At 39.7% G+C, this 26000-nt stretch overlaps 1 protein-coding gene across 2 annotated transcripts in view; it reads right to left on the bottom strand.

Annotated features, from left to right (window-relative positions):
• Positions 1-26000, bottom strand: part of TRIM24 (tripartite motif containing 24) — a 126419-nt gene that overhangs the window by 5268 nt on the left and 95151 nt on the right. For both annotated transcript variants that reach the window (XM_023190049.2, XM_023190048.3), the window contains exons 10-18: positions 17081-17254; positions 13748-13921; positions 10570-10705; positions 7717-7789; positions 6598-6766; positions 4742-5070; positions 3622-3754; positions 2497-2571; positions 670-819 (exon numbers count right to left, since the gene is read on the bottom strand). In XM_023190049.2, coding sequence (XP_023045817.1) covers positions 670-819; positions 2497-2571; positions 3622-3754; positions 4742-5070; positions 6598-6766; positions 7717-7789; positions 10570-10705; positions 13748-13921; positions 17081-17254 — 1413 coding nt within the window. The remainder of the gene's footprint in view (positions 1-669; positions 820-2496; positions 2572-3621; positions 3755-4741; positions 5071-6597; positions 6767-7716; positions 7790-10569; positions 10706-13747; positions 13922-17080; positions 17255-26000) is intronic.

The raw sequence follows: 26000 nt of genomic DNA, 5'->3' as shown, positions 1-26000 counted from the left end.
AATGAGCTGTTTTGAAAAATGTTCATGCATAGTCATTGAAATAAATAATAGTCTAGGACTAGACAAAGTCTCTGTACAGAAGGCCAGCTAAAATAAAAGATTCTTAAGTGTGGAAAAAAGTAAAAGACTGGATTATTCTAAAAGAAGGTGGTAATGGTAGGACTGTATTGCCAAAAATGTATCAGTTAGGATTCCATAACCATAGGATCATGAACCAGGTATTTTTAAAACAAATTAAATGTAGTACTCTTACAATGAGTAACAGAGAACAAACCACCTAGCAGCAAAAGGTCCTGTGTCTGCCAGATGTTTAGATGAACTGACAGATGAGAAATTTTTAAATTAGAGGTATTTGGCCCACATCTTTACTATTTCAAGATCAACATAAAAATAAGAAATAAAGGTGGGAATGATAATAATTTTAGGTCAGAGAAAAATATTTTCTCTTTCTGTTATCGGCTGTAATTTACATTTCCATCACCATCTAATAAACCTTTGAATATAAATGTGGACAGAGTTATCTAAATTCTCTCCTGTATTCCCTGATCTGAAAAGTTGGAAATTTATTCTAACTCAGACATCTTGGTCTCCTATGTTGACAAGGTGTTTAGTGTAAAATGATTTTCACACTGCTATTCCTTCCTGCCCCCTCCCCTCCCCTAGCCTTACCTCATTGAATTCAGCACAGTTTTGAAAGATCAATCTAAAATCAGCTACAAAATCTTCAGGTTTTGAGTACATGGAATAATCTTCTTGTAGTCTTTTCTTGATGGTTGACAAATCCATTGGATTTTTAATTATTTTGTAATAATCAGGCACCTTTAAAAAAAATGAGATGTTATAATACAAATAGCTAAATCCTACCTTGTCCTAAATATATTCTATGAGATGTGCTCTAAAATTCAGAATGTTCTCATTGCTTTTCTCTGTGCTATTTGTCATTAGTAAAGAAACCCATTTAACAGTGTTTACAAGTGCCCACTGCCTTCCACATACATACTGGTAAAGGTTTGTGTTACTTTTTCCAAGAAGTTTAACCAATTATTGTTTTTGAGACAGGCTCTTGCTCTGTCACCCAGGGTGGAGTGCAGTGACACAATCTCGGCTCACTGCACTTTGCCTCCTGGGCTTATCTTCTCACCTCAGCCTCTCGTGTAGCTGGGGCTATAGGCATGTGCTAATGTAGCTGGCTAATTTTTGTATTTTTTATAGAGATGGGGTTTTGCCATGTTGCCCAGGCTGGTCTCAAACTCCTGGGTTCAAGCAATCTGCCTCCCAAAGTGCTGGGATTACAGGCATGAGCCACTGCACCCAGTCCCAATTATTTTTTAATGAAAAAACTTGTCTTCACATATTCCCTCTTAAATCATCTAGATTTTCTTTCTTCATTATTAAACAAAAAGCAATTACTAGAAATAATATCATTTCTAGTAGACTCTGACATGTTTTTGCTGCATGTATTATATAACAAGTGTTAAAGAGGAAGAAGGAGTTCAAATGTGGGTTTAATCCCCAGCTCTGCTGCTCAGTATCACAGTCCTGGGTAAGTTACTTAACCTCAGTTTCTTCATATTCCAGATAGGGATAATCCTGCCAAACTCACAGCATTTTGTACAGACTAAATGAGATGATATTTATTAAGAAAAAGGGGGCTACTTTGTCAGTGCTGTTGTAATAACGTAACTCTAAGCCAGGATAATAGCACAATTCAATACCCTGCCTCTTTTGGGTACAAAAGAGCCTTCTCCCTGGAAGTATTTATTTCCTATATCAGGTTCTCCAAACCTGTTCTTAAGAAAGAAGCTGTTTATCAGCTGAATGTATTTACTAAGCTGATATTCTAACTTTGTACTAATCTGAGATTTATCAAACTGTAGAACAAATTAAATTTTTTTTTTTTTTGAGACAAGAGTTTTGCTCTTGTTGCCCAGGCTGGAGTGCAATGGCGTGACCTTGGCTCACTGCAACCTCTGCCTCCTGGGTTCAGACATTAGAATACTTTTTTGGGGTACCAGGCCCTTTCCAGCACCCTAAAATTATGCATTAAAGTCACATCAAGCTTTCAATATGAACCTCAACTTTTTTGTGTTGGTAAAGTCTACTTATTTACTTGAAGTCTGGACCTATAAATAAGTATGGAAACTTTAGCAGGGTGAGATGTCTTTATTTCAAACAAAGTTTTTTTCCAACAGCTTTGGAAACATGCCTAAAACTCCTGAGATACAGACAATTAACAAAAATCACCCCAAACATCCCAGTACTAAGTAAAATAGACGAGAAAAGAAGAAAGAATATCTGAGAAATGAACACAAGTTTTGGGCCACTTATTAAAAATGTACCTATGTAGAATCAAAGCATTCAGTATGTATTATTAAGATTTAAGGTTTAGATATTAAAAAATACTAGAAAATGGTATATAAGCTAGATTCTCATAAATAAAAATTCCAGAAAAGCATTCCACTGTGTAAACATGCACAAAATGACATTAATACTTACAGTTAGAGGAACAGGGTCTTGAAAAGCCAGGCTCATTTCGTGGCAGTAAAGAAATAAAAGTAGGCGTTCACACTTCTAAGCAAAAATAAATAAAAACAGATAAAATATTATAAAACAATGAATTCACAGCTTATTTTAAATAACAATCTCAGAAGTTCCAAAGTATCAGACTAAAAATTTAAACTCAGATGAATACAAAAAAATTATTGATTCTTGGAGTTTTGTTCTCCTTCCCAATCATTAACTGAACTGTACTACTTGACAATTTAGGGTATATATGGTATTTGGGCGCAGGCCCTGTAATTGAATGAACTAAGACAATCACTAGAAACCCATTTGAAGTTTTCTAACAATAAATTTGCACTTATTGCTCCAGTCTGTGTATTATAAATTAGTAATACTCCACAAAGGAAGAACGTATGTCTCTCAGGAGAACTGGAGGTGGACCTTCTCAATGTGCATACAGACCTAAGGCACCTCTCTGCATGCAGAAGGTCCAACCATGAGCTCTGCTATTCATACGTCCCTGCTTATGGGTTTATCCCAGTAACCACTGAGTAGTACTGGCAGTGAATGGGCACGTCCCCTCTTGCATGACAACTTTCATATTGATTGATTGTTCTATTTAATAATTTAGCAAAGGCATTTTTTTGGTAACAAAGTGTTGACTTGGTAGCTGTAAATGTTATTTACAGTTAAATGTATCAGTTGGCTTTGATGCGTAAGTCTAGTCCCATTCGGTTAAAATAAAAAAGAATTATTTCCAGGAAGAGTAAAGAAAAAACTCAACTCCTTGGTGGCAATTCTGAGGAAAAAACTTATCTATGGTAGAAATAAAACAAAATAGAAATTTACTTAAGGTAGATTAAATTTAAAAGTCTAGGCTACATACTCCATCTTGTTCAGGTACAATAAGCTTCTATAAAACACACACATAATTATGTGATTTTTTTTTAAAGAAAGTTATACCTTTGTTTAAAAAAAAAAAAAATACTCCTAAATAAAAAGGATCAGTATAAAATCCGGATGGATATACACCTCTCTGATGAAAGGCACCACAGTACAGTAATGCATCTTACCAAAAAATTGTCTAACATGCTAGGTTGGAAATGCTCAAAGACTTACCCTTTTATCTATAGGTGTTAATTTAACAAGGCCTTCAGTTTTCTTTTTTTCTGAGTTGTGACTGGGAGCATCACAATCATATTCAACTTCTGGTTTAGATAAGTCTCGGCAGAAAGTACAAATCCACTCTCCACTGTAGGGGGACAATGTACTTTTGAATTTCTAATGCATCATTTCCTCTCTTCACTATTTCCCTTTCCCACCTCCTCCATGACATCTATGATACAGAATTGTTTATTTGGCATGAATTTTATCACTCAGCATTTACCACATACCACTAGGTACACTGCACCATGCTGAGAGGAAACAGCAGAAACATAATGCAAGGGCCTAACGTCAAAATCTAGTTAAGAAGGTGTGAGATACATATATGAAAAAGAAAAAAACAAAACACATTAATCTAGGGCTCACATATCTAGGGCATAATTGAATTTTTTTCCTCCAAAGGATTCAGAAATCAGAAAATCTCTTTGTACTGTTCTTGTTACTCTAAGTTTATAAAATTAAATTTTCAAAAGTATAGCCTTCCAAGAACTGAGAGATCAACCCAATGGCTCTTAACCATCTTGGTCAGGATGATGATCATCATCCCCATAAGGTTTGAGAATTTACTTGAAATACTTGTAAATGATACAGTTCAATGCCTGGAAAAAAGACATAATAAACTGGTAGCTGTTATGCCTAAGGACATTGTTCCTTATGGTGACATGTTGTGATAATTTAAAGGGCCTGTTATTTATTTTCTTTTTATAATGACTAGGGAAAAGGTCTTGCTCTGTTGCCCAGCCTGGAGTGCAGTGGTGCAATCACAGCTTACTGCAGCCTTGACCTCTCAGGCTCAACCAATCCTCCCACCTTAGCCACCTGAGTGGCTGGGACTATAGGCATGCACTAGCACACCTGGCTAATTTTTTAATTTGTAGAGACAGGGTCTCCCTGTGTTGCTCAGGCTGAATGATTAATTTCTTGAAAGAAGCACAAGGAATAAGCGGAAAGGTATGGGAAAACCTAGACTATTCACTGGGATTTTGGAGTATACATTTGTGCCAAGTGGAATTTCATTTAAATAATCTTTAAAAGTTTACAGTAAAAGAATGTGGGAAGGGAAGTACTATCTTACCTTGGAAAATTTGTCAATGTGGGCACATGACAAGAAAGATGGAATACTTTGGGGCACTTTTCACAGCAGAGGAGTTCCCCTCCGTTTTGACAAACTGCACACCAGTCCTCATTGGGGTCATCCTCTTTCCTTGTCTCTCCAACATGAAGGGGTGACTTCTGGGAAGGATCCAGCCACTCAGACTTTCCATTTGAGGAATTCTCCTGGTGAAGTCCAGGTTGATCTCCTGTACTATCAGGGGCATCTGATCTTAGCACAGTCTCCTCAGAAGTAGAGCTCTGACTGCTATTTAAGAGCAGGGAGGTGAGTATGCTTCTTGGATAATTGGCCTGTAGTAGAAAAAATATATATTTAACTGGTGTTTAAAACATTTTATCACTAATGCAATTCTGAGCTGTAGGACCACTCTTTAGTGAGCACCTGGCTGCTTCAAAAGAATCTTCATGAGAACAGTATATGTTTAATGCCAACTGGTATAGAAGACATGGACCTCTACTGAAAAATATCAAAATAGAGAAAAAAACTCTGAGTCTAGGGATGGCTACAGAAATTAGAGAATGGGTTGGGTAGTGTGGAAGTCAGTCACATGACCTATATATACACCTCACTGGAGCTGTTCATTCAAATTATACCTAAGATACACAAATTGTAAGATGAATCTAAACTTTCTGTTGAAGCCCAGAATGGTAAAAATTTCAAATCTATAACAAGAACAGTCTCCTTCAAATGTTTTCAAAAACTTAAAAGTAATAAATGTAGATACAGTTAAAAGCACTCATTCCTTGGAAGTACTATTTTCAAACCCAGCTTTTTCTTCTGCCATCTACCTCCATATTTCTAAATAAAATGACTGTTAAAGATTGCAATACATCTATGATCCTTGTTAGTGAAGATCAGGAGATTAGGTTTTTACATCCTGACTCTCCAACCCTGTCCTTCCATTCAGACACACACAAAACCACCACCACCATTCACTTCATCCCTTTAACTTAGTTTTTATTAAGCATTGCTTTTTTTAGTTGGTAGGTACCGGTGTAACTATTTATTGCCAGTATCTATTCCAACTGATCAGTATTTGTACTGGTTAAGTATTCTGAAAATCACAATTTTTGGTTAAATGCATACATATTTAGGTTATATCCTGATTGCGTTACAGTTTTTCATTACATTTGTACTCAGGTATTTGTTTATATCATTATTATGTAAATATTGTTCACTGTAGACCCACAAAATGTACTATGACATTTCTTTTTGTACAACTTTCTGTTTTTACTAAGACTCTGTAATTACCTTATTTTTTCAGGTACCTATTTCTATGTGATTCTCACAATCTCCAGCAGGAGATTCTCAATACTGTTGAAGCATTTTTCTCCCTTTGGAGTCCTATGTCTTCCTGCTAGAGACTACTGCACAAGCTGCTGCTGCTGTACTGTGGGTTGACTTTTTCTTCTGTGTCAGATTCCATTTTTGGAATCTTATATCTTCTTTCTTGTTTTACTATATTTTTGATGATACATATTATCAAATATCTTCCTGAGAATGAGTAATTAAGAATTATTTTGAGAACTTGCATAAAAATGTTTAATCTTCATGTCTGATAATTTGCCTGGGTATAAAACTCTGGTTAGAGAATATCTCTTTTTAGCTGCCCAGTCTCCATATTTGAGCCTCTGATTTTTTACAACTTTTCTGTTTTTCCATCTTTGTCTTTTTGTTTAATTTACTGAGAGATTCCCTCAAATTGTCTTTAAATCCCTTTAAATATAACATTAAAAAAAACTCCTAAGAGCTATTTAAGAGTTTCTCTCACCCTACCCACCATGCATAGGAATAGTATTGCAAGTATTCATAATTACATTTTGAGGCCTAGATTCTTCATCTGACTCTTGCTTCACTATAACAACAGGGAAATCATAATTTTCTGGTGGTCCACTGTTTTCTTGTTTTATTCGAATTGGCTCCAACATGACCACTGGGACTTTGTGTGTAGAGTCAGCTCCTGCTGGTTTGCTGGAAGAGCCAGAGCTGTAAGTATGAGAGAGAAGAAAAAGCAATCTAAGAATGTTAAGCTGAATACCTCATAAAAAGTATAACAACAGCTTTCTAAAATAATACTGTATCTTCACAACAATAAGTATGTTACATCGGCAATTAATGATGCCTAACGAAACTGCTATATGCAAGTTTCATTTATGATAAAAATGTTTTACATATTAACCTATCTAAATAGTTATATATCTGGAAAGATGTTTCAATAAACCTAAACTTTTAAAAACCTGAGGCTTTACAATTAGGTAACCAGATTTAGTATCTTAGAACTGGCATCTGATTTTAGGCTTTCTCATTTTCTTCTCTAGTCAGTAGCAAAGTGAATACTTTGGTGAAGACAATGAAATAATCATTTATTTAAACAATGCTATTTAAAGAAGGTAGTGGGACAAAAACCTTTTACAGATATTTACTATGTTCTCATGGGATTAAAGGCAAACTTTTCTCCCTCAGACAATTCTTCCATATGATTAAGAAAGTAAGAACTGGGTTCACTAGGAGGAATTTTCAGGAATAATGCAGGGAAGAGGAGGGCAGTTGCTTAAAATAGAATTTCAATAACTGTATATTCATTTATTTTAAAGTAGAATCAATATTTAGTCATTAGAGATCAAATTAGCATAAAATTTTATCTTTTCCCTAAGTTTGTGTTTCTATATAGTGTACTGTGTTATACCTATTCATTTTTATGTTTTCTTTGCTATTATATGAATATCAAACATTTCTTATTTTCAACATATAGACAAATATTCTTCTATCTTCAAAGGTAAATTTGTACTTTTGTTAATCCCTTAACTAATTTATTAAAATTTTAAAGATAAAGGAAATTGTTCAAAATATATTGAGTATCAAAACATGTTGAACACTGGCAAGAGAAATCTAATTAGAGATTTTATATACTAGAAAATATGGTTTAGTCAGTTTACCTTCCTCGGCTTCCAACGCTGGAGGCACTAGGTGAACGTATTGGGGGGTGTACACTAGTCATAGTAACAGGTCCTGAGGAGGGGGAAATCATACATTCATAAAACGAATGAATAATTATGCATTGAAGTCCTATTGAATGTGTTCACTTAGCACTACATTGAAACTGGGAACCATGATTAAATTATATGAAACAGTAAGTAGTTGCTGAATTTTCAGCAGTCTATTACAGCCTGTTACACTGGCAGGGTTTTTCAACCTCTGCACTATTGACTTTTGGGCCAGATAATTCTCCTTGTTGTGGAGGAATGACTCTGCATTTTAGGATGTTTAGCAACATCCCTGGTCTCCACCAATTATTAGATACCAGTGGCATCTCTCTATACTTCCCAGCTTGGGGTGTGACAATCGAAAACGTCTCCAAACATTGCCAAGTCTTTCTGTGTTACAGTAACAGGGGTAAGATCTCAGTGAGACCCTAGTGCCAGCAGAAGCTACAGAAGACAATGAAAGGTGGTATGGGCTGATAGAAAAGGAGTTCAAAAAAGAAAACCTAGTAAACAAAATGAGACCAACTAATGGAAGGCACAAAGTCAGATCAATGGGTTCAGACTTGAGGCAATAAGCAAAAGAGGGATTCTGGACTACTGCCCTAAAAAGATTAAGAAGTTATGCTCTGGTGGTAGTGTAGACAGGAACAAGGAAGATTGAATTAAAAGCAGCCAAGAAAGAAGGAAAACTGCTGCAAATAATTTTGATTTGAATTGATGAAGGCCCAAACTAAACAGTAACAGTAGGAATACAAGTGGGAAGCAGAAAAAAATTTCGAAGTGACAAGTTCTAAAAGGTTTGAGAACAACAGGATATGGCTGATAAAATGAAGAGAAAAAAAATCCATTTCATTGGTTTGTAAACTCTGGAGAATTTCATTTAAAAATAAAACAAAAGGCCTGGGCAACAAAGACCCACCTCTAACAACAACAACAAAACAAAACAACAACAACAAAAAAATTAGCCAGGCCTGGTGGCACCTACCTGTAGTCCCCACTACTGGGAAGGCTAAAGCAGGAGGATTGCTAGAGCCCAAGCATTTGAGGCTGCAGTGAGCCATGACTGCTACACCCTGAGCAACAGAGTAACACCCTGCCTCAAAATCAATCAAAACAATGGCTATTTGTAATCTTCTGATAATATAAGAATACATGCTTCATTTTAGAATAGTTGAAAACTATAAAAAGATATAACATTTAAGTAGCCCATAACTTCTCCATCCATATATAAACACTGCTAAGGTTGATATATCTCTTTCCAGTTTTAAACATACTTTTACATCTTTTATATGATTCTGTATACTTGTTTTCACTAAACAGTATTCCATGAGCATGCCATTAAAAACTCTATATGAGCATTGTTTGAATAGCTAAATAATATTCTGTTTACAAGTAAGCACATTCTAATTTATTTTTACTCTCTTGTATTTGGGCACTGCTTCAAAATTTTAACTACTGCAAATAATGCTTTAATAAATAGTAATATAAATATTAATAAATATGTTCTGCCTATCCAGTTCCTAATTATTTCCTTATAATTGGGGTATTAAAATGGAAATTACTGGGTTCAAGGGTACATACATTTCCCAAGCCCCTTGAAGCAAATATCCTACTAGGTAATACATATAAGGTACTTTGCCCACAGTCTGTCCCACAGTACAATATTAGAAAAATGTAAACTTTAGTAATATTGCTATGATGATTTCCAGGAATGTTTTGCCAACTCATACCCCTTCCACCTATGTATGAGAATAGCTCTCACATTCTCAATGACTATTTTTATTATTAAAATCTTAGCTAATTCAGTAACTTAGAAATGCTATCTTTGTTTTGATTTTTCTTATGACCACTAGTAAGAATGACATTTTTGTCTCATTTGCTATATTGGATAAATGTATTTCCTCTTTAGGGAATTATCTACTTCATCATGTCCTTTGGCAATACCACATATGTTCCTTATTTGTATAAACCTGTCATATGATAAAAGTTTCTCTGCTATATTTTGTCGTAAGTTTGTTTAAAATAGGCACCCCCATTTAAATTGTGTTCATGTGACTGGTGAGTGACTTAATTATCCTCTTTTCATATTTTGGTTTAAGGTACCTATGTCCTCAGAAGTAATATTAGAGTTTTTCTCTCAGAGGAAATGAGTAGGTATGTCAAGATTCACAAACACAATTAAACACCAAACAAATCACCAAAAGAGTGATATTTCTACTAATTGTCACTAATACATTTTGACCCTAGGCAAATTGCATCTTAAAGATCACATCACACGCAACTTATCAATAAGAGAGAAGATAACACCAATTTCCCCCTGGAAGTACTATAATGGTGGGAAGTTCTGTTGAAATTGAAAAGGTAAAGAAGGCCTGGTATGATGGCTCATGCCTGTAATCCCAAAGCTTTGGGAGGCTAAGGCAGAAGGATCGCTTAAGGCCAGAAGTTCAAGACTGCTTCTACCAAAAAACAAAAAACATTAGCCACGCTTGGTAGAGCAGCACACTTACAGTCCCAACTACTCAGGAGGCTGAAGTGGGAGATTGCTAGAGCTCAGGAGTAAGTCTGCAGTGAGCTATGATCGCACCACTGCACTCTAGCCTGGGCAACAGAGTGAGACTGTGACCCGAAAGAAAGGATAAAGAAATTTAACCTTTGTTTTCTTTGAAAGCATACTAATTTTACATAGTGAAAAACTCAGATTAAGCATTCAACAAAAAAGAAGGGGAAGAGGGGTAATTTTTTATTCCAAGTTAAGTGAAAACTAGAAAAACTTTCACAAAAATCAAAAGAAGCCCACTTTACCTGCAAGGCCTGGAGATGGCACTGATGAATTTGGTGACTGGACCGTTCTGTTTGAGGGTGGTCTTGGCTGGCCATGATCTATATTAGTATCTTTCCTCACAATATTGTCCAGCATAATAGTACTCGAACAGTCAATCTTACAAGAAAAGAAATTATTTCAGGGCATTCTGCCTTTGCAAGTTAAAAGCTACTTTTAAATTTATAAGAAAGCTTCAATAACTTAATTATTATCAAATAACAAAACATAGATACCACATTTGAGAAGTTCTAACATATTTTCCCCATAAACAACCTTGAATAAAGGTTTTCACTATCTTAGTGTTTCACCTTAGTAAAATATTGACGACAGTATTTCAGAAACAAGAGTCAAAAGGAGTATCATGTCATTCACACTCTTAAAAATTGAAAAAAAAATTCTTAATTTATAAAGAAACGACAAAAGGTTGCCATATGAAAAACATAAACTTGGTGAGAAGACTACCACAATTTTACATTTCTTGCAAATCTCTTTACTGTGTCCCTAAACAGCATTCAATCTATTGTGGTGTACGGTTTTGCTTGAAAAATATGAAGAAAATCTAGCCTCACATAGATAGGACCTACTGGACCCTCTGAAAGGGATACTTTAGCAACTGATACTCTGGGTATGTGCTAGATAGATGAAGTCCATGTATCTATAGCACCTATAGCACTAACCTCACTGAATACATTACTCTTGTTTTGTAGGAGAAGAGATGAACCCCAAAGATTCTTGCTTTAATATAACAGGAATACAAATAACACTGTTTTCCTTATCCACTGCCAGGCAAAAATACTTATAAATCCCTAATGAGTAAGAGTTTACTGCTTTAGGCACAAAAATTCTTTCATGCCTACATATACCAAATTTCCCACCAATGTCTTTGAGCTTAAAATCCAGTTCTTTTTTTTTTTTTTTTTTTGAGATGGAGTCTCGCTCTGTCACCCAGGCTGGAGTGCAGTGGCCGGATCTCAGCTCACTGCAAGCTCCGCCTCCCGGGTTTACGCCATTCTCCTGCCTCAGCCTCCCGAGTAGCTGGGACTACAGGAGCCCGCCACCTCGCCCGGCTAGTTTTTTGTATTTTTTAGTAGAGACGGGGTTTCACCGCCAGTTCAATTCTTTAACATAGTTCTACTCTTTTTCATCTAGGATTCTATAAGATAATTAAGTTCTACAGCCATAGGGCACAGTTTGTATATAATTAATCATTTCTTGCTTATGCATCTAGAATGGTACTAGTTATGAAGCACCTTTGGGAAAAATGAGAAAACAGTCACTCATTTCAGTTTATTCTGTAATTCATAAGAGGAATTTCAGGTAAGAAAGGCTGGTGGAAAAAGGTTCACCTGTATGAGATCTGCAGAGGAAAAAGCAGAAAGAATTTTACTTCCTATGGGTTCGGGGGCGGGGGAAATCAGGCTGGGTGGTTAATACACAGGGTCATTTTTGTTTTAATATTCTTTTGGCAATACTTGGCCAATATTTTTCAGAGTACAAAAAGTACTAGAATGACTAAATTCGTGAGAACTTAATACAAAGAAAGTTGTTTATGTTGTGGGATAATCCTAAAAACCAAATAAAACTATGGGGATTAGATATAAGTTTTCCTATGAACCATCCATGCATGAAAAAATATATGTATCCTACTCATTTAAAGTATACAAAACTATTTTAAAAGTGGAATGATTCTGGTAAGATTAACAATGCAACTATTAGGAAATATTAATTGATCTCAAGTTGAAAAACAAATTAAATAATGAAAATAAAAAAGTTCTTTTCACAATCTTATAGGTAATTCAATCCAAGTAAAGAGTACAAGATATTTCCTAAAAGCTTCTTAACGTTAGGTTGCATATGTGTATGTGCACGACAGTGGGTTATCTAACCTTAGATTAAAAAAAGGATCAGGTCGGGCGTGGTGGCTCAAGCCTGTAATCCCAGCACTTTGGGAGGCCGAGACGGGCGGATCACAAGGTCAGGAGATCGAGACCATCCTGGCTAACCCGGTGAAACCCCGTATCTACTAAAAAATACAAAAAAACTAGCCGGGCGAGGTGGCGGGCGCTTGTAGTCCCAGCTACTCAGGAGGCTGAGGCAGGAGAATGGCGTAAACCCGGGAGGCGGAGCTTGCAGTGAGCTGAGATCCGGCCACTGCACTCCAGCCTGGGTGACAGAGTGAGACTCCGTCTCAAAAAAAGAAAGAAAAAAAAAAAAAAAAAAGGATCAAACACAGAATCAACTTATATATAGAGATACGTCTACAGAATGTAGAATTTCTCCCTTTGGAATAGTCAAACTGGCTGGGTGTGGTGGCTCATGCCTGTAATCTCAGCACTTTAGGAGGCCCAGGTGGGAGGATCCCTTCAGCCCAGGAGTTCAAGACCAGCCTGGGTAACAGGGAGTCTCCCCCATCTCTATTAAAAATAGAAATCATTTAAAAATATAATAACAAAAAGTCATACTGACAAAGACTTTGGAGAGTGAGTTAATTCACATGTAATATAAACCAGAGGTAATTTTGCACTTGTCAGTCTGATCTAACAGGATTTCTCTTATTAAACTTGTCTTCATCTCTTCTGATGTCCAGCCATTCAACTTCGCAGCATATCTTTCCATGTCCTCACTTTTCTCCTTTCCCAGCTTAGATTCCATGATCCATCACCATAATCACTCATTTACAAACACCTTTAACTCTGGTGGCTTGAAAAACATTAGGTTATGTGTCCAATGTTCATAATCTTTTTACTTTTACTACCGCTGTAATATTCTAAAGGATTAAAATTAACTTGTAAAAACAACCAACCTATAATCCAACAAATTCATGCCTTCTACCAGATCCAAATTCACTGACAATTTTCTTTCTTTCTTGAGACAGGGTCTTGCTCTGTTAGGCTGGAGTGCAGTGGCATGATCTCGGCTCACCACAGCCTCCGCCTCCCAAGTAGCTGGGATTACAGGTGTGTGCTACCATGCCTGGTTAATTTCTGTATTTTTTGGTAGAGACAGGATTTCACCACGTTGGCCAGGCTGGTCTCGAACTCCTGACCTCAAGTGATCCATCTGCCTCAGCCTCCCAAAGTGCTGGGATCACAGGAGTGAGCCACTGTACCCGGTGGACAATTTTCAACAGACGCTAGTATAAATTTTGTGTCTACTTACATCTGGAAGAGAGGGAAGATTATAAGACCCCCCCACTGGTGAGCTCAAATCGATCATAGGTGAACCAAAAGCCTTTCCATCGTATCCTGCTGCACTAGTAATCGTGGGACTGGAAGGAGTAGACGATGTGCTGTTGGTAGTTGATGGGGTTCCCTGTCCACTGCTGATCTGCCACTACAGTAACAAGAAGGGAAGAACAAAGGCTATCAACAAGCTTATAAAATACAAAGTCTATCTTACTCACACAAAATGAAGTAGAAGAGTTCAACTGTAATTTACATGGAAGGAGAATGGGACAGGGAAAGACTGTACAAGTATATGTAATTTTCATTAATCTTGAAAAAAAAAAAAAAAAAAAAAAAAACAGTAAAAAGCACTGATTTTTACTGGAAGACAACAGTTAATATATACCAGAAAATCACAGTACCCAATCTTGGCAGGTTTATACATACTGGGAAAAAAAAAAAAAAAGTAAATATATACATAGCAACTTCAAGTTAAAGATGGAGGGTTGAAAACATACATTTCTTCTATCCCTATCTGAAAACAATAAGCTACAGACTGGTGCTTTCGGGATTTTATATTCCTCTTTCTCATATATGAAGAGATTAATTAGGCCTCGATAAATGTCCGAGGAAAGTACTATCATTCCTGCTGAGATAAACACATTAAGATGATGACAGGCTTGCTGAAGTATATAGAAGTGAAGCATGCTACTGTCTGCAATTTACTCAAAACCTATTGAAAAATATGATAGGCTGGGCATGGCGGCTCATGCCTGTAATCCCAGCACTTTGGGAGCCCGAGGTGGGTGGATCACTTGAGGTCAGGAGTTCAAGACCAGCCTGGCCAACATGGTGAAACTCTATCTCTACTAAAAACACAAAAATTAACTGGGCGTGGTGGTGGGCACCTGTAATCCCAGCTACTTGGGAGGCTGTAGCAGGAGAATCACTGGAACCCAGGAGGCAGAGGTTGCAGTAAGCCAAGACCCCACAACAGTGCACTCCAGCCTGGGCCACAGAGAGCGAGATTCCACCTCAAAAAAAAAAAAAAAAAAAAAAAAAACGATGACTTGATGAATGGACAAAGGAATAAATATGTAATAAAGCAAGCAGAACAAAATGTTCCTTATATAATTCTTTCAATTTGTATTATGTTTGAAAATTTTCATGCTGGGAGAAGGAAAATAACTAAGAATATTGCAAGATGCTGTATTTTCCAAACATGGTCATTCATAAATGAACAGCACTATATAGAGAGACAGTGTCTGAAACATTTTAATTGTGAAAAACCTAATTTATATATTCTATTGTAAAAACTACATACAGAAACATAGTTGGACATGAATGTCCTCTTTACCACCTACTCCTCCCTCATATTCCCTACCCCTATGCTCCCTTTCCTCCTCCTCTACCAAGAACAATCAGTTGGTGGATCATTTCAGGTTTTTTTCTATGTACATGATAAGGCTGGAGGAAAACACACACACAAATGAGATAACACCTCACAAAAATTCTTTAACATGCTTTTCCTCACATACTCAGAAAATCATATCTAGATGATTGCATTTTCTTAATATCTGAAAAGTATTCCACTGTATGAGTACATGCTAATTTGTTAAACTCATCTACTACTTAAAACCAATCTCCCACTAGATTTTTTCCTGGCTTGTTCACTTATTCATTCATGTTTACAATTTTGGTCAACAACCATTTTTAAAAAATATGTTTAGAGTGCCTACTCATTAAAATATAATAAATAGGGAAGAGGTAAACATGTGAGTACTGAGCATGTGCTAGGTGCTTGTGTATAAACTCTCAACATTAACTCTGCAAGATACTCATTTTATAGCTAAGGCAAGTGAGATGTGAAAAGACTAAGTGCCACAAAATTCTTAGGTAAATAAGCAGAATTTAAGGCCAAACTGAAGCTTTTTACTTTCCTTCAAATGATGAAATAATTGGTATGAATTTTATTTTAAATAATTAAAATATTGTTTAGGAGAATTTGGTGATGATATAGCAAAGCCAAATTGATTATACAAACATATGTATAGACACAGAATGTGAATACTTTTAGAATATTAAAATGATTTTATTAAAATGAATGTTACAGAATTATGAAAATTGCATCATCTTTTATTTTGGTCTTGGAGAAAAAAATTAAACCAAAATCAGTCTACAATCAGCTAGACAGGCTGTTGTCACAGGAGCTTTGAGAAGAAAAAACACTGTGATAACTTTCACTTTAGGATAATGTAAAACACAGAAAATATTTTTACCTGAAGACATTAAGAATATAAATAATACAGCCAGGTATTGGGGCCCACACCTGTAACCCCAGCACTTTGGGAGGCTGAGGTGGGCATATCACCTGAGGCCAGGAGTTTGAGATCAGCCTGGCCAACATGGTGAAACCCTGTCTCTACTAAAAATACAAAAATTAACCAGGCATGGTAGTGGGCACTTGTAATCCCAGCTACTCTGGAGGCTGAGGCAAGAAAATCGCTTGAACCTGGGAAGCAGAGGTTGCAGTGAGCTGAGATCATGCCACTGTACTTTAGCCTGAGTAACAGAGTGAGACTCCATTTAGAAAAAAAAAAAAAAGGCCAGGCATGGTGGCTCACGAGTTTAGGAGACTGAGACCATCCTGGCTAACACGGTGAAACCCTGCCTCTACTAAAAATACAAAAAAAGTTAGCCAGGCGTGGTGGTGAGTACCTGTAGTCTCAGCTACTGGGGAGGCTGAAGCAGGAGAATGGCATGAACCCAGGAGGCGGAGCTTGCAGTGAGCCAAGACTGTGCCACTGCACTCCAGCCTGGGGAACAGAGAGAGACTCTGTCTCAAAAAAAATAAAAAATGAAAATAAATAAATAAGCTGTATCATATTAAATATGCATTAAATATTAAACTTCATCAGATATATATGTATTCCTTCTTGAAACTGTGCCATAATTTTGTTTCCAAGAAATCTTCTTGAGACACTTCGAATATTGATTTATTGTTCTATTTTGTGGAATGTAACTTGTATTTGTTAGAAAACTTTTATCTTGGGAAATTTAATATACTCACCTAAAAGTTATCCAAATCCATATTATAAAAATTAATACCTATGGTCATTGATTATATTGGGCCTTCACTTCTACATAGGTGGTTTAATTTCTCTTATTGATAAAAAGCATCAAACTTTGCAATTCACATTATTTAAAAAATGAAAAAGAAAGCTTGCTCTTGGCTCTTTATTTGCTGTTGCTTAATCTATAAATTCATTGTGATTTCAAAGTAGAAAGCAGCAGAACAAGCAACTGAGAAAAGAAGGTAGATCTATACCTGTTTTATGGCTTGTTGAGCCAAGAAAGCCATCTGTAGGGGATTGGGCTTTATTGCTTGTCGTGGTATATTCTGGTTTGGTGGATACCTCAGTTGTTGAGGATGAGGAGGAAGAACCGGTCCATTGGGTTTGGGGCTGTGATTCTGAAAGTTTATCAAACGTGGAGGGGATTGCTAGAAAAAAGAAATTAAACCAATTTAGTAACAATCTTCTTCTGAAAAACAAATTATAAATCTCTATCTTATAAAACTTTTACAGAAATACAGAACTCTGCCACAGATCGATCAATCAAGATTTACATAAGGGAATGAGGGGTGGGGGATGGGCAGACTTTCAGAATTTGTGTAAACAACTTTTTTAAAAGAACCTTATTAGGAAAGAACCTTGGGAGAGGGATTGCCACCTAGATTTTGTAAGTAGATTGTACCAGTATTGGACCTAGGCCATGTTGGGAAGTAGGTAAAATGTGTCTTTGGTATCCTTCTAAGTCCTTCACAATTATTTTTCAGAGAACTACCCTTTTGAGACCTCCTAAAAATAAAGTGATGGTAGAATAATAATTGCTAGCACTTATTGAGCAGTGATTAAATGCCAGATACTGCTTTAAGTGCTTCACATGTATTCACTAATTTATTCTTAACAATATTATAAAGCACAGATTATTTCTATTTTATAGGTAAGAAAACTAAAATAAAGCACAGAAAATTTAGTAACTTGCCCAAGATTAAGAAAGACAGTAAGGCATGGAGCTGGGATTTGAACAAGTAGTCTGGCTCAGTGGGTGTACTCAAAATAAACAAATTGTTAATAATGAAAATAGTTGATATTAATAACACTTAATAAGTTTTAGATCTTATTGAGCCCTGCCAGGCATTTCACATATTATTATGTCATTGAGCCTTATGCAGTAGGTATTATTACTTTTGTTTTGTAAATTAGGAAACTAAAAGTTTGAAAACATAGATAATTTGAAAAAAGTCACACAGCTAATACCAAGCAGCACACCAAGACTTTAATCCAAATCTAGTCTGCCATATCATTGCCAAAACGTGTTCTGGTGCTTAGCTGGCTGTTAAGATACTGACTAATTACAACTTAGAGGATGAGTCTCATAGAAGAAAACATTTTTTTTTTTTTTTTTTGAGATGGAGTCTTGTTCTGATCTTGGTTCACTGCAACCTCTGCCTCCTGGGTTCAAGTGATTCTCCTGCCTCAGCCTCCCAAGTAGCTGGAATTACAGGAATGCCCCACTATACCTGGCTAATTTTGTATTTTTAGTAGAGATGGGGTTTTTAGTAGAGAGGCTGGTTTCGAACTCCTGACCTCAAGTGATCAGCCCACCTCAGCCTCCCAAAGTCCTGGGATTAAAGGCTTGACCCACTGTGCCTGGCCAGAAAACATATCATCAAAGCCAAGTCTCCAAGAACAACCCTGGTTGATTATAGGAAGGCTGGGTGAAGGAATCACAAACGAGGCTGAAGCAGAAATTAAAAAGAGAAAAACAAGTTTTCCTGTACTTAGCTGATTCACTCCAAGGCCAGCAATAGGCAGGGCCCTGGCATAGCCTTGATAAAACTATCTGGAAAGCCAGAGCCCAAAGGAAAGAGCTCCAGAGACTCTCTCCCAACACCCCCTCAGAGCAAGGTTAAGAAAATCAAATTCCTTTACTGTCTCCTCATCCCCCTTACCATTACTCAATTTCCAAGTTTTGTAAGTTCCTGTTTTTCCTTCAAAGCAGCTGCAAGGTCACAAGCTATGCGAAGGATTATGTAACCTGTCACTGTTTGATTAACTGCCTTTGTTCTGCTTCTGTAAGCCTGCTTGCCTGTACGAGTTTCACGCCATTAGATTCCCACTGTGCCATTTAAACTAGCCAACCCCCTTTCAGAAGTGTGTATAAAATCAAGCCCTGTCTTTCTTTGGGGCCTACCCTCTGGATGTGAATCCGTTGGGCCAGTGGCCACTTAAATAAAATCCTCCTGTTCCACCTATTGGTCTCTCCAGTCCTCTGATTCCCAAAACATTTTCTGGGGGCTCGCCCAGGATTGGAGATGACAGGTTTACTGTCTCTTTGCCTGTGGGACTGGAGCCCCGGGCTGGGGGAGACCCATGCCCCCAGGCACCATTGGGAGAACTTCAATCCGGAGGGGTGATCGGCTCTCCCACGACCCTACCTGACAGCACAATGGAACCTAAGGGGGTACAGGATGATTCCAGGAACAGTGCACTACAGGATCGCGGTAAGGTTTGGGCCCGAGGCAGGACCTGTCCCATAAGAAAGGAAGGGGAGCTTGATCACCTCCCAGGGAGTAACTAGTAGTTCGACACAGGACGTGAGAGTGGCTTGCAAAGACAGGGAAACTTACAACCCAACTGACCCTGGGCACAAAAGTGGCTCACAGAGTCGGTTGAGAAAGGGGAACTGGGAGCGGGGAAGTGTGTGAGTGTGTGTGAAAGAGGCAGTTCCAGGAGGAACCAACGCGGGGAGAGACGTGTGGGGGCTGCAGGTCTCTGCATAGACCGTATACTCTGAGCGAACTGTGGGACCGACCGGGACTAGAGGTGATCCGCATATGGCTTAGGGAGGTGCCCCACAATTTAGTATTTGTTGGGGTCAAAATGGAGCCTCCAATGCTAAGTGGCATCTGAAATACTCCTGCGAGGGGGACAGTCTAATCGGTTTGAAGCAAAAGAGTGTGTTGCGCTGTAACTGGGAGGAAATGGGAGGGAAGTTGTCAAAACCCACCCCATTACACTGTGTGTTAAAAAATTGTAAGAAAGGTTATGCAGGGGATTATGGGATGAAGTTGACCCCTTGGAGGCTGAGAACTCTCTGTGAAATAGAATGGCCCTCTTTCAGTGTCAGATGGCCAGTGGAAGGAACTATAGATAGGGAAACAATTGGCCATGTATTTAAGGTGGTGACTGGGGTCGAATGACAGCCAGGGCACCCAGACCAATTCCCTTATATTGACTCATGGCTAAATATAGTTCAAACTCGACCTGCATGGTTGCAGCCCTGCCTGGCAGCTTACTGCAAAATGCTTGTGGCTCAGACCGAGCCTAAAGTGAAAGTAAAATCTCAGCTTCGCTGGCAAATATGGAGACAAAGGAAAAGTCATGGGAAGGGCAAGAGAAACCAGTTTTGCAGGAACTGCCAGAGGAGATAGAAATTCCTTTTCCATATATTCCAATCTACCCCCATTTACAGAGGCCAACGGCCCCCAAGGAGTCAGATTCAGATGGTAACATGCTCTAAGACTCACCCCAGAAGGAAAGATCGGAGCCCTAGGAGGTCAGGGAAGAAAGACAAGATGATCAAGCAGGCTGCCTCTGGTCACGCTTGGGCTATGCAAATGCCTCTCAGGGAGACACGGGGACCCATCTATTATGACGAACCAGGTCAAGTCCAAGGGGGGCAATGGACCTTCATCTACCAGCCTTTTACAACCACTGATCTCCTAAATGGGAAACACCATACCCCCTCCTACATGGAGAAGACTCAGGCCCTCATAGATCTAATGCAGTCCATCTTCCAGACACACAATCTAACTTGGCCAGACTGTAGGCAGCTCCTCTTGACGCTGTGTAACACTGAGGAATGCTGGAGGGTAACCCAGGCAGTTCTCTGCTGGCTGGAAGCAAGTGCACCTGAAGGCACACTTAACATTCAGGCATGTACTCAGGACCAGTTCCCAGAAGCAGACCCCTACTGGGATTCAAATGATGCAGCCCAATTACAGTACCTACAGAAGTACTGAGAAGCACTCTTGCAAGGGCTAAAGGAAGGCAGGAAAAAGGCAATCAATATAGGAAATATCTCAGAAGTACTTCGAGGAGCTGATGAGAGCCCTAGCCAGTTTTATGAGAGACTCTGTGAGGCATTCCAGCTTTACACTCCGTTTGACCCTGAGGTCACTGAAAATCAGTGCATGGTGAACACGGTATTTGTAGGACAAGCCCAGGGTGACATCAAGTGCAAGATGCAAAAGGTAGAGAGTTTTGCAGGCATGAATGCCACCCAACTTATAGGAGTGGCCACCAAGGTGTACGTTAACCATGACCAAGAGGCAAAAAAGGAAGCAGATCAGATGCTTAGGAAAAAGGCCGATACGTTAGTAGTGGCCCTCACGGAAACTAGCATTGCCAGGGGGCACAGACACGGACACGGGTGCAGATGCAGATGGGGCCAAAGTGGACAGAGGCTCGAAAGCTCGCTGAGCTAGATAAGGACCAATGTGCATGATGCAAAAGGGGACACTGGAAAAATCAGTATCCAGATGGCAGTAAAGAAAATGGCCGAGGCTGCGAAACAAAAAATCCACTCGTCAAAGGCTGCTGCACCCTGAAGGAACCGGATACTGACCTGATTGGGCTGACAGGGACTGAAGAATACAAGGACAAGGACAGACCAGGCTCCTTCTCCTTAGGCCCCCAGGAGCCCATGGTCACATTAGAAGTGGGGGGCCAGCTAATGGACTTTATGGTGGACACTGGGGCTGAACACTTGGTAGTAACCCTACCCATAGGACCACTATCCAAAAACTATACAACTATTTTTGGGGCCACCAGGGTCTCAGAGAAGAGGCCATTTTGTCAGCCAAGGAGGTTTGTTATAGGAGGACCAGAGGTCCAACATGAATTCCTATACCTCCCAAATTGCCCAGTTCCCCTCCTGGGGAGAGACCTACTCCGAAAACTGCAAGCACAGATTGCTTTTGGGCCGCAAGAGGATATAACTCTAAACCTGACTCACCCAAAGGCCATGGTGTTAACCCTTACCATCCAGCAAACTGAGGAATGGAGGCTATACACAAAAAAGCCACCAAAACTGTCTCACGAACCAGGAATACTTGAATTACAGAGGCTACTTAATAAAATTACTGGAGTATGGGCTGAAGATAACCCACCCGGGCTGGCTAAAGATTAGGTGCCAGTGGTAGTAAAGCTAAAACCAGGGTCAACCACAGTTCGGTTTGCCGGTACCTGCTTTTCCCAGAAGCCTTATGAGGCGTTCACAAACAGAGTAAGCGACTCTACAAACATGGAATCATGTTTGTAGTCAAATGCCAGTCACCCTGGAACACTCCACTCCTGCCATTACGGAAGCTGTCTGGAGAATATAGGCTAGTGCAGGACTTGTATGCTATGAATCAGGCTACAGTAAACCTCCACCCAGTGGTACCAAACCCATATACTTTGATGGGACTTATTCCAGCAAGTGCTGCCTGGTTTATTTGCCTAGACCTGAAAGATGCATTCTTCTGTCTTCACCTGGCACCAATTAGCCCATTTTGCATTTCAATGGGGTGAGTTGCAGTTCACCTGGATGAGACTCCCACAAGGATTCAAAAATTCTCCCACGATCTTTGAACCCCAAGGCCTACACCCTGCCAAATGACAACTGCACCTTGCTGCAATATATAGATGACCTTCTTTTGGCAGCCTCAACCCAAGAAGACTGCCTCCAAGGAACCCAAGACCTCCTCCATCTCCTGTGGAAAGCTGGATATAAGGTGTCCAGGAAGAAGACACAAATCTGCTCCAGGAGAGTCCAATATTTAGGCTTCAAAGTGAGTCAAGGGGAACAATAGCTCAGCAGTGAGCAAAAGCAGACTGTTTGTGCACTCCCCACTCCAACCACCCAGCAACAATAAGAGAATTTCTAGGGGCAGCAGGGTTTTGCCATATCTGGATCCCAAATTTCTCACTTATGGCCAAGCCATTATATGAAGCCACAAAATGGGGGAGAAAAGGAGCCCCTCCTCTGGGAGGCTGACCAGGAGAAGACATAAGCAGATCAAAGAAGTCTTAACTCAGGCCCCAGCCTTAGGACCGCCAGATCTAACTAAGCCTTTCTTTCTACATGTCCATGAGTGAAAAGGAATGGCTATAGGGGTCCTAACTCAGGTCATAGGATCATAGCATGGCCTGGTAGCATAATTATCCAAGCAATTGGATTCTGTGGCACTAGGACGGCCTCTGTGCCTCAAATCACTAGCTGTCACGGCTCTATTGGCACAGGAAGCTGACCAACTGACTCTAGGGCAGCAACTGGCCATCCAGGTACTGTACTCGGTTATAACTTTAATGGATCAGAGAGGCCATCATTGGTTATCAAACCCAAGAATGACTCGATACCAAGGGCCCCTATGCAAATATCCTCACATAACTTTAGAGACAGTAAATACCCTAAACCTGGCTACCTTGCTTCCAATTGGTTTGGAACCAGAAGGCCCTGTTCAATGCTGTGTAGATGTAGTAGGCAAGGTATTCTCAAGCTGGAAAGATCTTACAGACCAACCCCTCAAGGACCCAGATGTTGAATACTTTACAGATGGAAGCAATTTTGTACTGGAAGGGGTCCGGCAGGCTGGGTATGCAGTAGTAACACTGGACTCAGTGGAGGCTCAGTTTCTGCCCACTAGAACATCAGCCTAAAAAGCAGAGCTAATAGCCCTGACAAGAGCCCTTTCACTAGCAAAAGACAAAAAAGTCAATGTTTATACTGACTCCAAATATGCCTTCGCCACATTGCATGTTCATGGAGCTATATATAAGGAAAGAGGACTCTTAACTGCTGGGGGCAAAGAAATAAAGTACAAGGAAGAACTCCTACAGTTCTTAGATGCTGTATAGGCCCCAAAGAAAGTGGCTGTTATGCACTGCAAAGGCACCAAAAGGTAGGAACACTAGAGGCCAAAGGAAACAGAAAAGCAGACAGGGAGGCAAAACAGACAGGAATGACTTACCCCGCATTGTAAAAGGAAGCCCTAGCTTTGCCTCTCCTTCCAGAGCCTCCCCTTCCAGGGGTCCCAAATTACTCTCCAAATGAAAGGGCCTGGTTAGACCAAGAGACTGGAAATTACATTGAAGAAGGATGGTGGAAATTCTCCGATGGGAGGCTAGCCATCCCTGAAATAGTGGCCCCCAAATTTGTAAGACAATTCCATCAAGGAACTCATATAAGGAAAATGGCACTAGAAACACTACTTGGACGCCATTTCTACGTGCCACGGCTCACTGCCATCACCCGAGCCATTTGCAAACAATGTCTAATTTGTGCCCAGAACAACCCACGGCAAGGGCCCACTTGGCCCACAGGAATACAGGAAATAGGAGCCACACCCTGTGAAAACCTACTAACGGACTTTACTGAGCTCCCCAGAGCCAGGGGCTATCTGCACATGTTAGTGCTTGTCTGCACCTTTTAGGATGGGTCAAGACTTTCCCCACCAGAACAGAGAAAGCATGAGAAGTGACTGAAGCACTGTTAAGAGACATTATCACCAGATTTGGACTGCCCCTGACTCCAGGGTCAGACAATGGTCCGGCATTTGTAGCCGAAATAGTTCAAGATCTAGCAAGGCTGTTAAAAATAAAATGGAAGTTACAGACAGCCTACCGGCCACAGAGCTCAGGAAAAGTAGAACACATGAATTGGACACTTAAGCAGCTGCTGAAGAAATAATGCCAAGAAACTTATCTGAGATGGGATCAAGTCCTGTCCATGGTCCTCCTCCAAGTCAGGTGCACTCCCACCAAACAAACTGGCTATTTGCCCTACGAGATCTTGTTTGATTGGCCATCCCCAATCATAGGTCAAATTAAAGGTGACCTCCGTGAACTAGGGAAATTAACCTTAAGAAGGCAAATGCAGTCTTTGGGATAGTTATGCAAAGAATCCATGGCTGGGTACAGGAAAGAATGGCCATAAGCCTAACAGACCCATCACACCCTTTTAGACCTAGGGACTCTGCTTAGGTTAAGAAATGGAACCCAACCACTTTAGGACCCATATAGGATGGGCCCCATAGTGTAATCCTGTCCACTCCCACTGCTGTTAAAGTTGCAGGAACTGTGCCTTGGATCCACCAGAGTCAGCTGAAACAGGCAGCCCAAGACAAGTGGACCAGCCAATAGGACCCAGACCATCTGACCCAGCTGATCCTACAGCGGGACCAGGTTGCCAGTGAAGTCAACAACAGCCCTGCTCTAGTCACCCTGGAAGTTGACCAGTCTATGCACGACTGAAGCTTGAGGAGACAACAGCCCTGCTCTAGCCACCCTGGAAGCTGACTACGCATGGCCGAAGCATGAGCATCATCAGGGAAGTAAACGTGGTTAGAAATCTTAGGTCCAATAGCTTTCCTTATAATACTAATTGTTTCACTATTATCCTGTAGCTTTGCCCAACCTCCTCCCTGGGGTAAAGACCTCTTTTGTCCCTGCTGGGTATAAACATGTTATTCTTTACTTTGTTCCTACTCATCCCCATCATGATACTCCCCATACCGGTGTCAGAAAATGGACATACAAGGGTGCCCCCACTGCACACATACTATGCGGTCGAGGAGCACCATAACTAGGACTCTGCTGTACCATACTTATTAGGAGTGCGCAGGGACCCACCTAGGAACTTGTACTCACAACCAGGTAACCTACTCAATCTGTGACCCAGGAAATAGCCAGCCTTACATATGTTATGACCATAAGACCCCACCTATTAAGACTTGGCTTGAAGTTCATACTCAGGAAGGGGATCTTCTAAACCAAACCAAACCCTCTTCTCCTTACGGGGGGGTCGTATCCTTATACTTCAATGTTTGCCAGGAGGCAGCAATACTGTGGTGGTCCATAATCATTGGCCCCACAAGGTACTATGGTACTTGTTCTAAGCAAAAATGTGTGTCCCGTTTGTTCCCCCGGGTCCCCGTTAATAGCCTGCTGGGGCTGCATGACTTGGTCCACTGATCGACAACCACCAAGGCAAGTCATACATATGAAACTACTGGAAAAACCAACTTATAAACCTAGCATTTGCTACCTGCACATCTCACCGTCTTAGAGCCAGGTCTGCCCATATGGACTACAGGCTATCCCATGACATTGGGGTTTAAAGTCAAAGGTCAAAAAGTA

The sequence above is a fragment of the Piliocolobus tephrosceles genome, chromosome 8 (genome assembly GCF_002776525.5).
Source record: "Piliocolobus tephrosceles isolate RC106 chromosome 8, ASM277652v3, whole genome shotgun sequence".
Lineage (NCBI taxonomy): Eukaryota > Metazoa > Chordata > Mammalia > Primates > Cercopithecidae > Piliocolobus > Piliocolobus tephrosceles.
The sequence above is the reverse complement of the archived record's forward strand: the minus strand, read 5'-3'. Positions and strand labels throughout refer to the sequence as shown.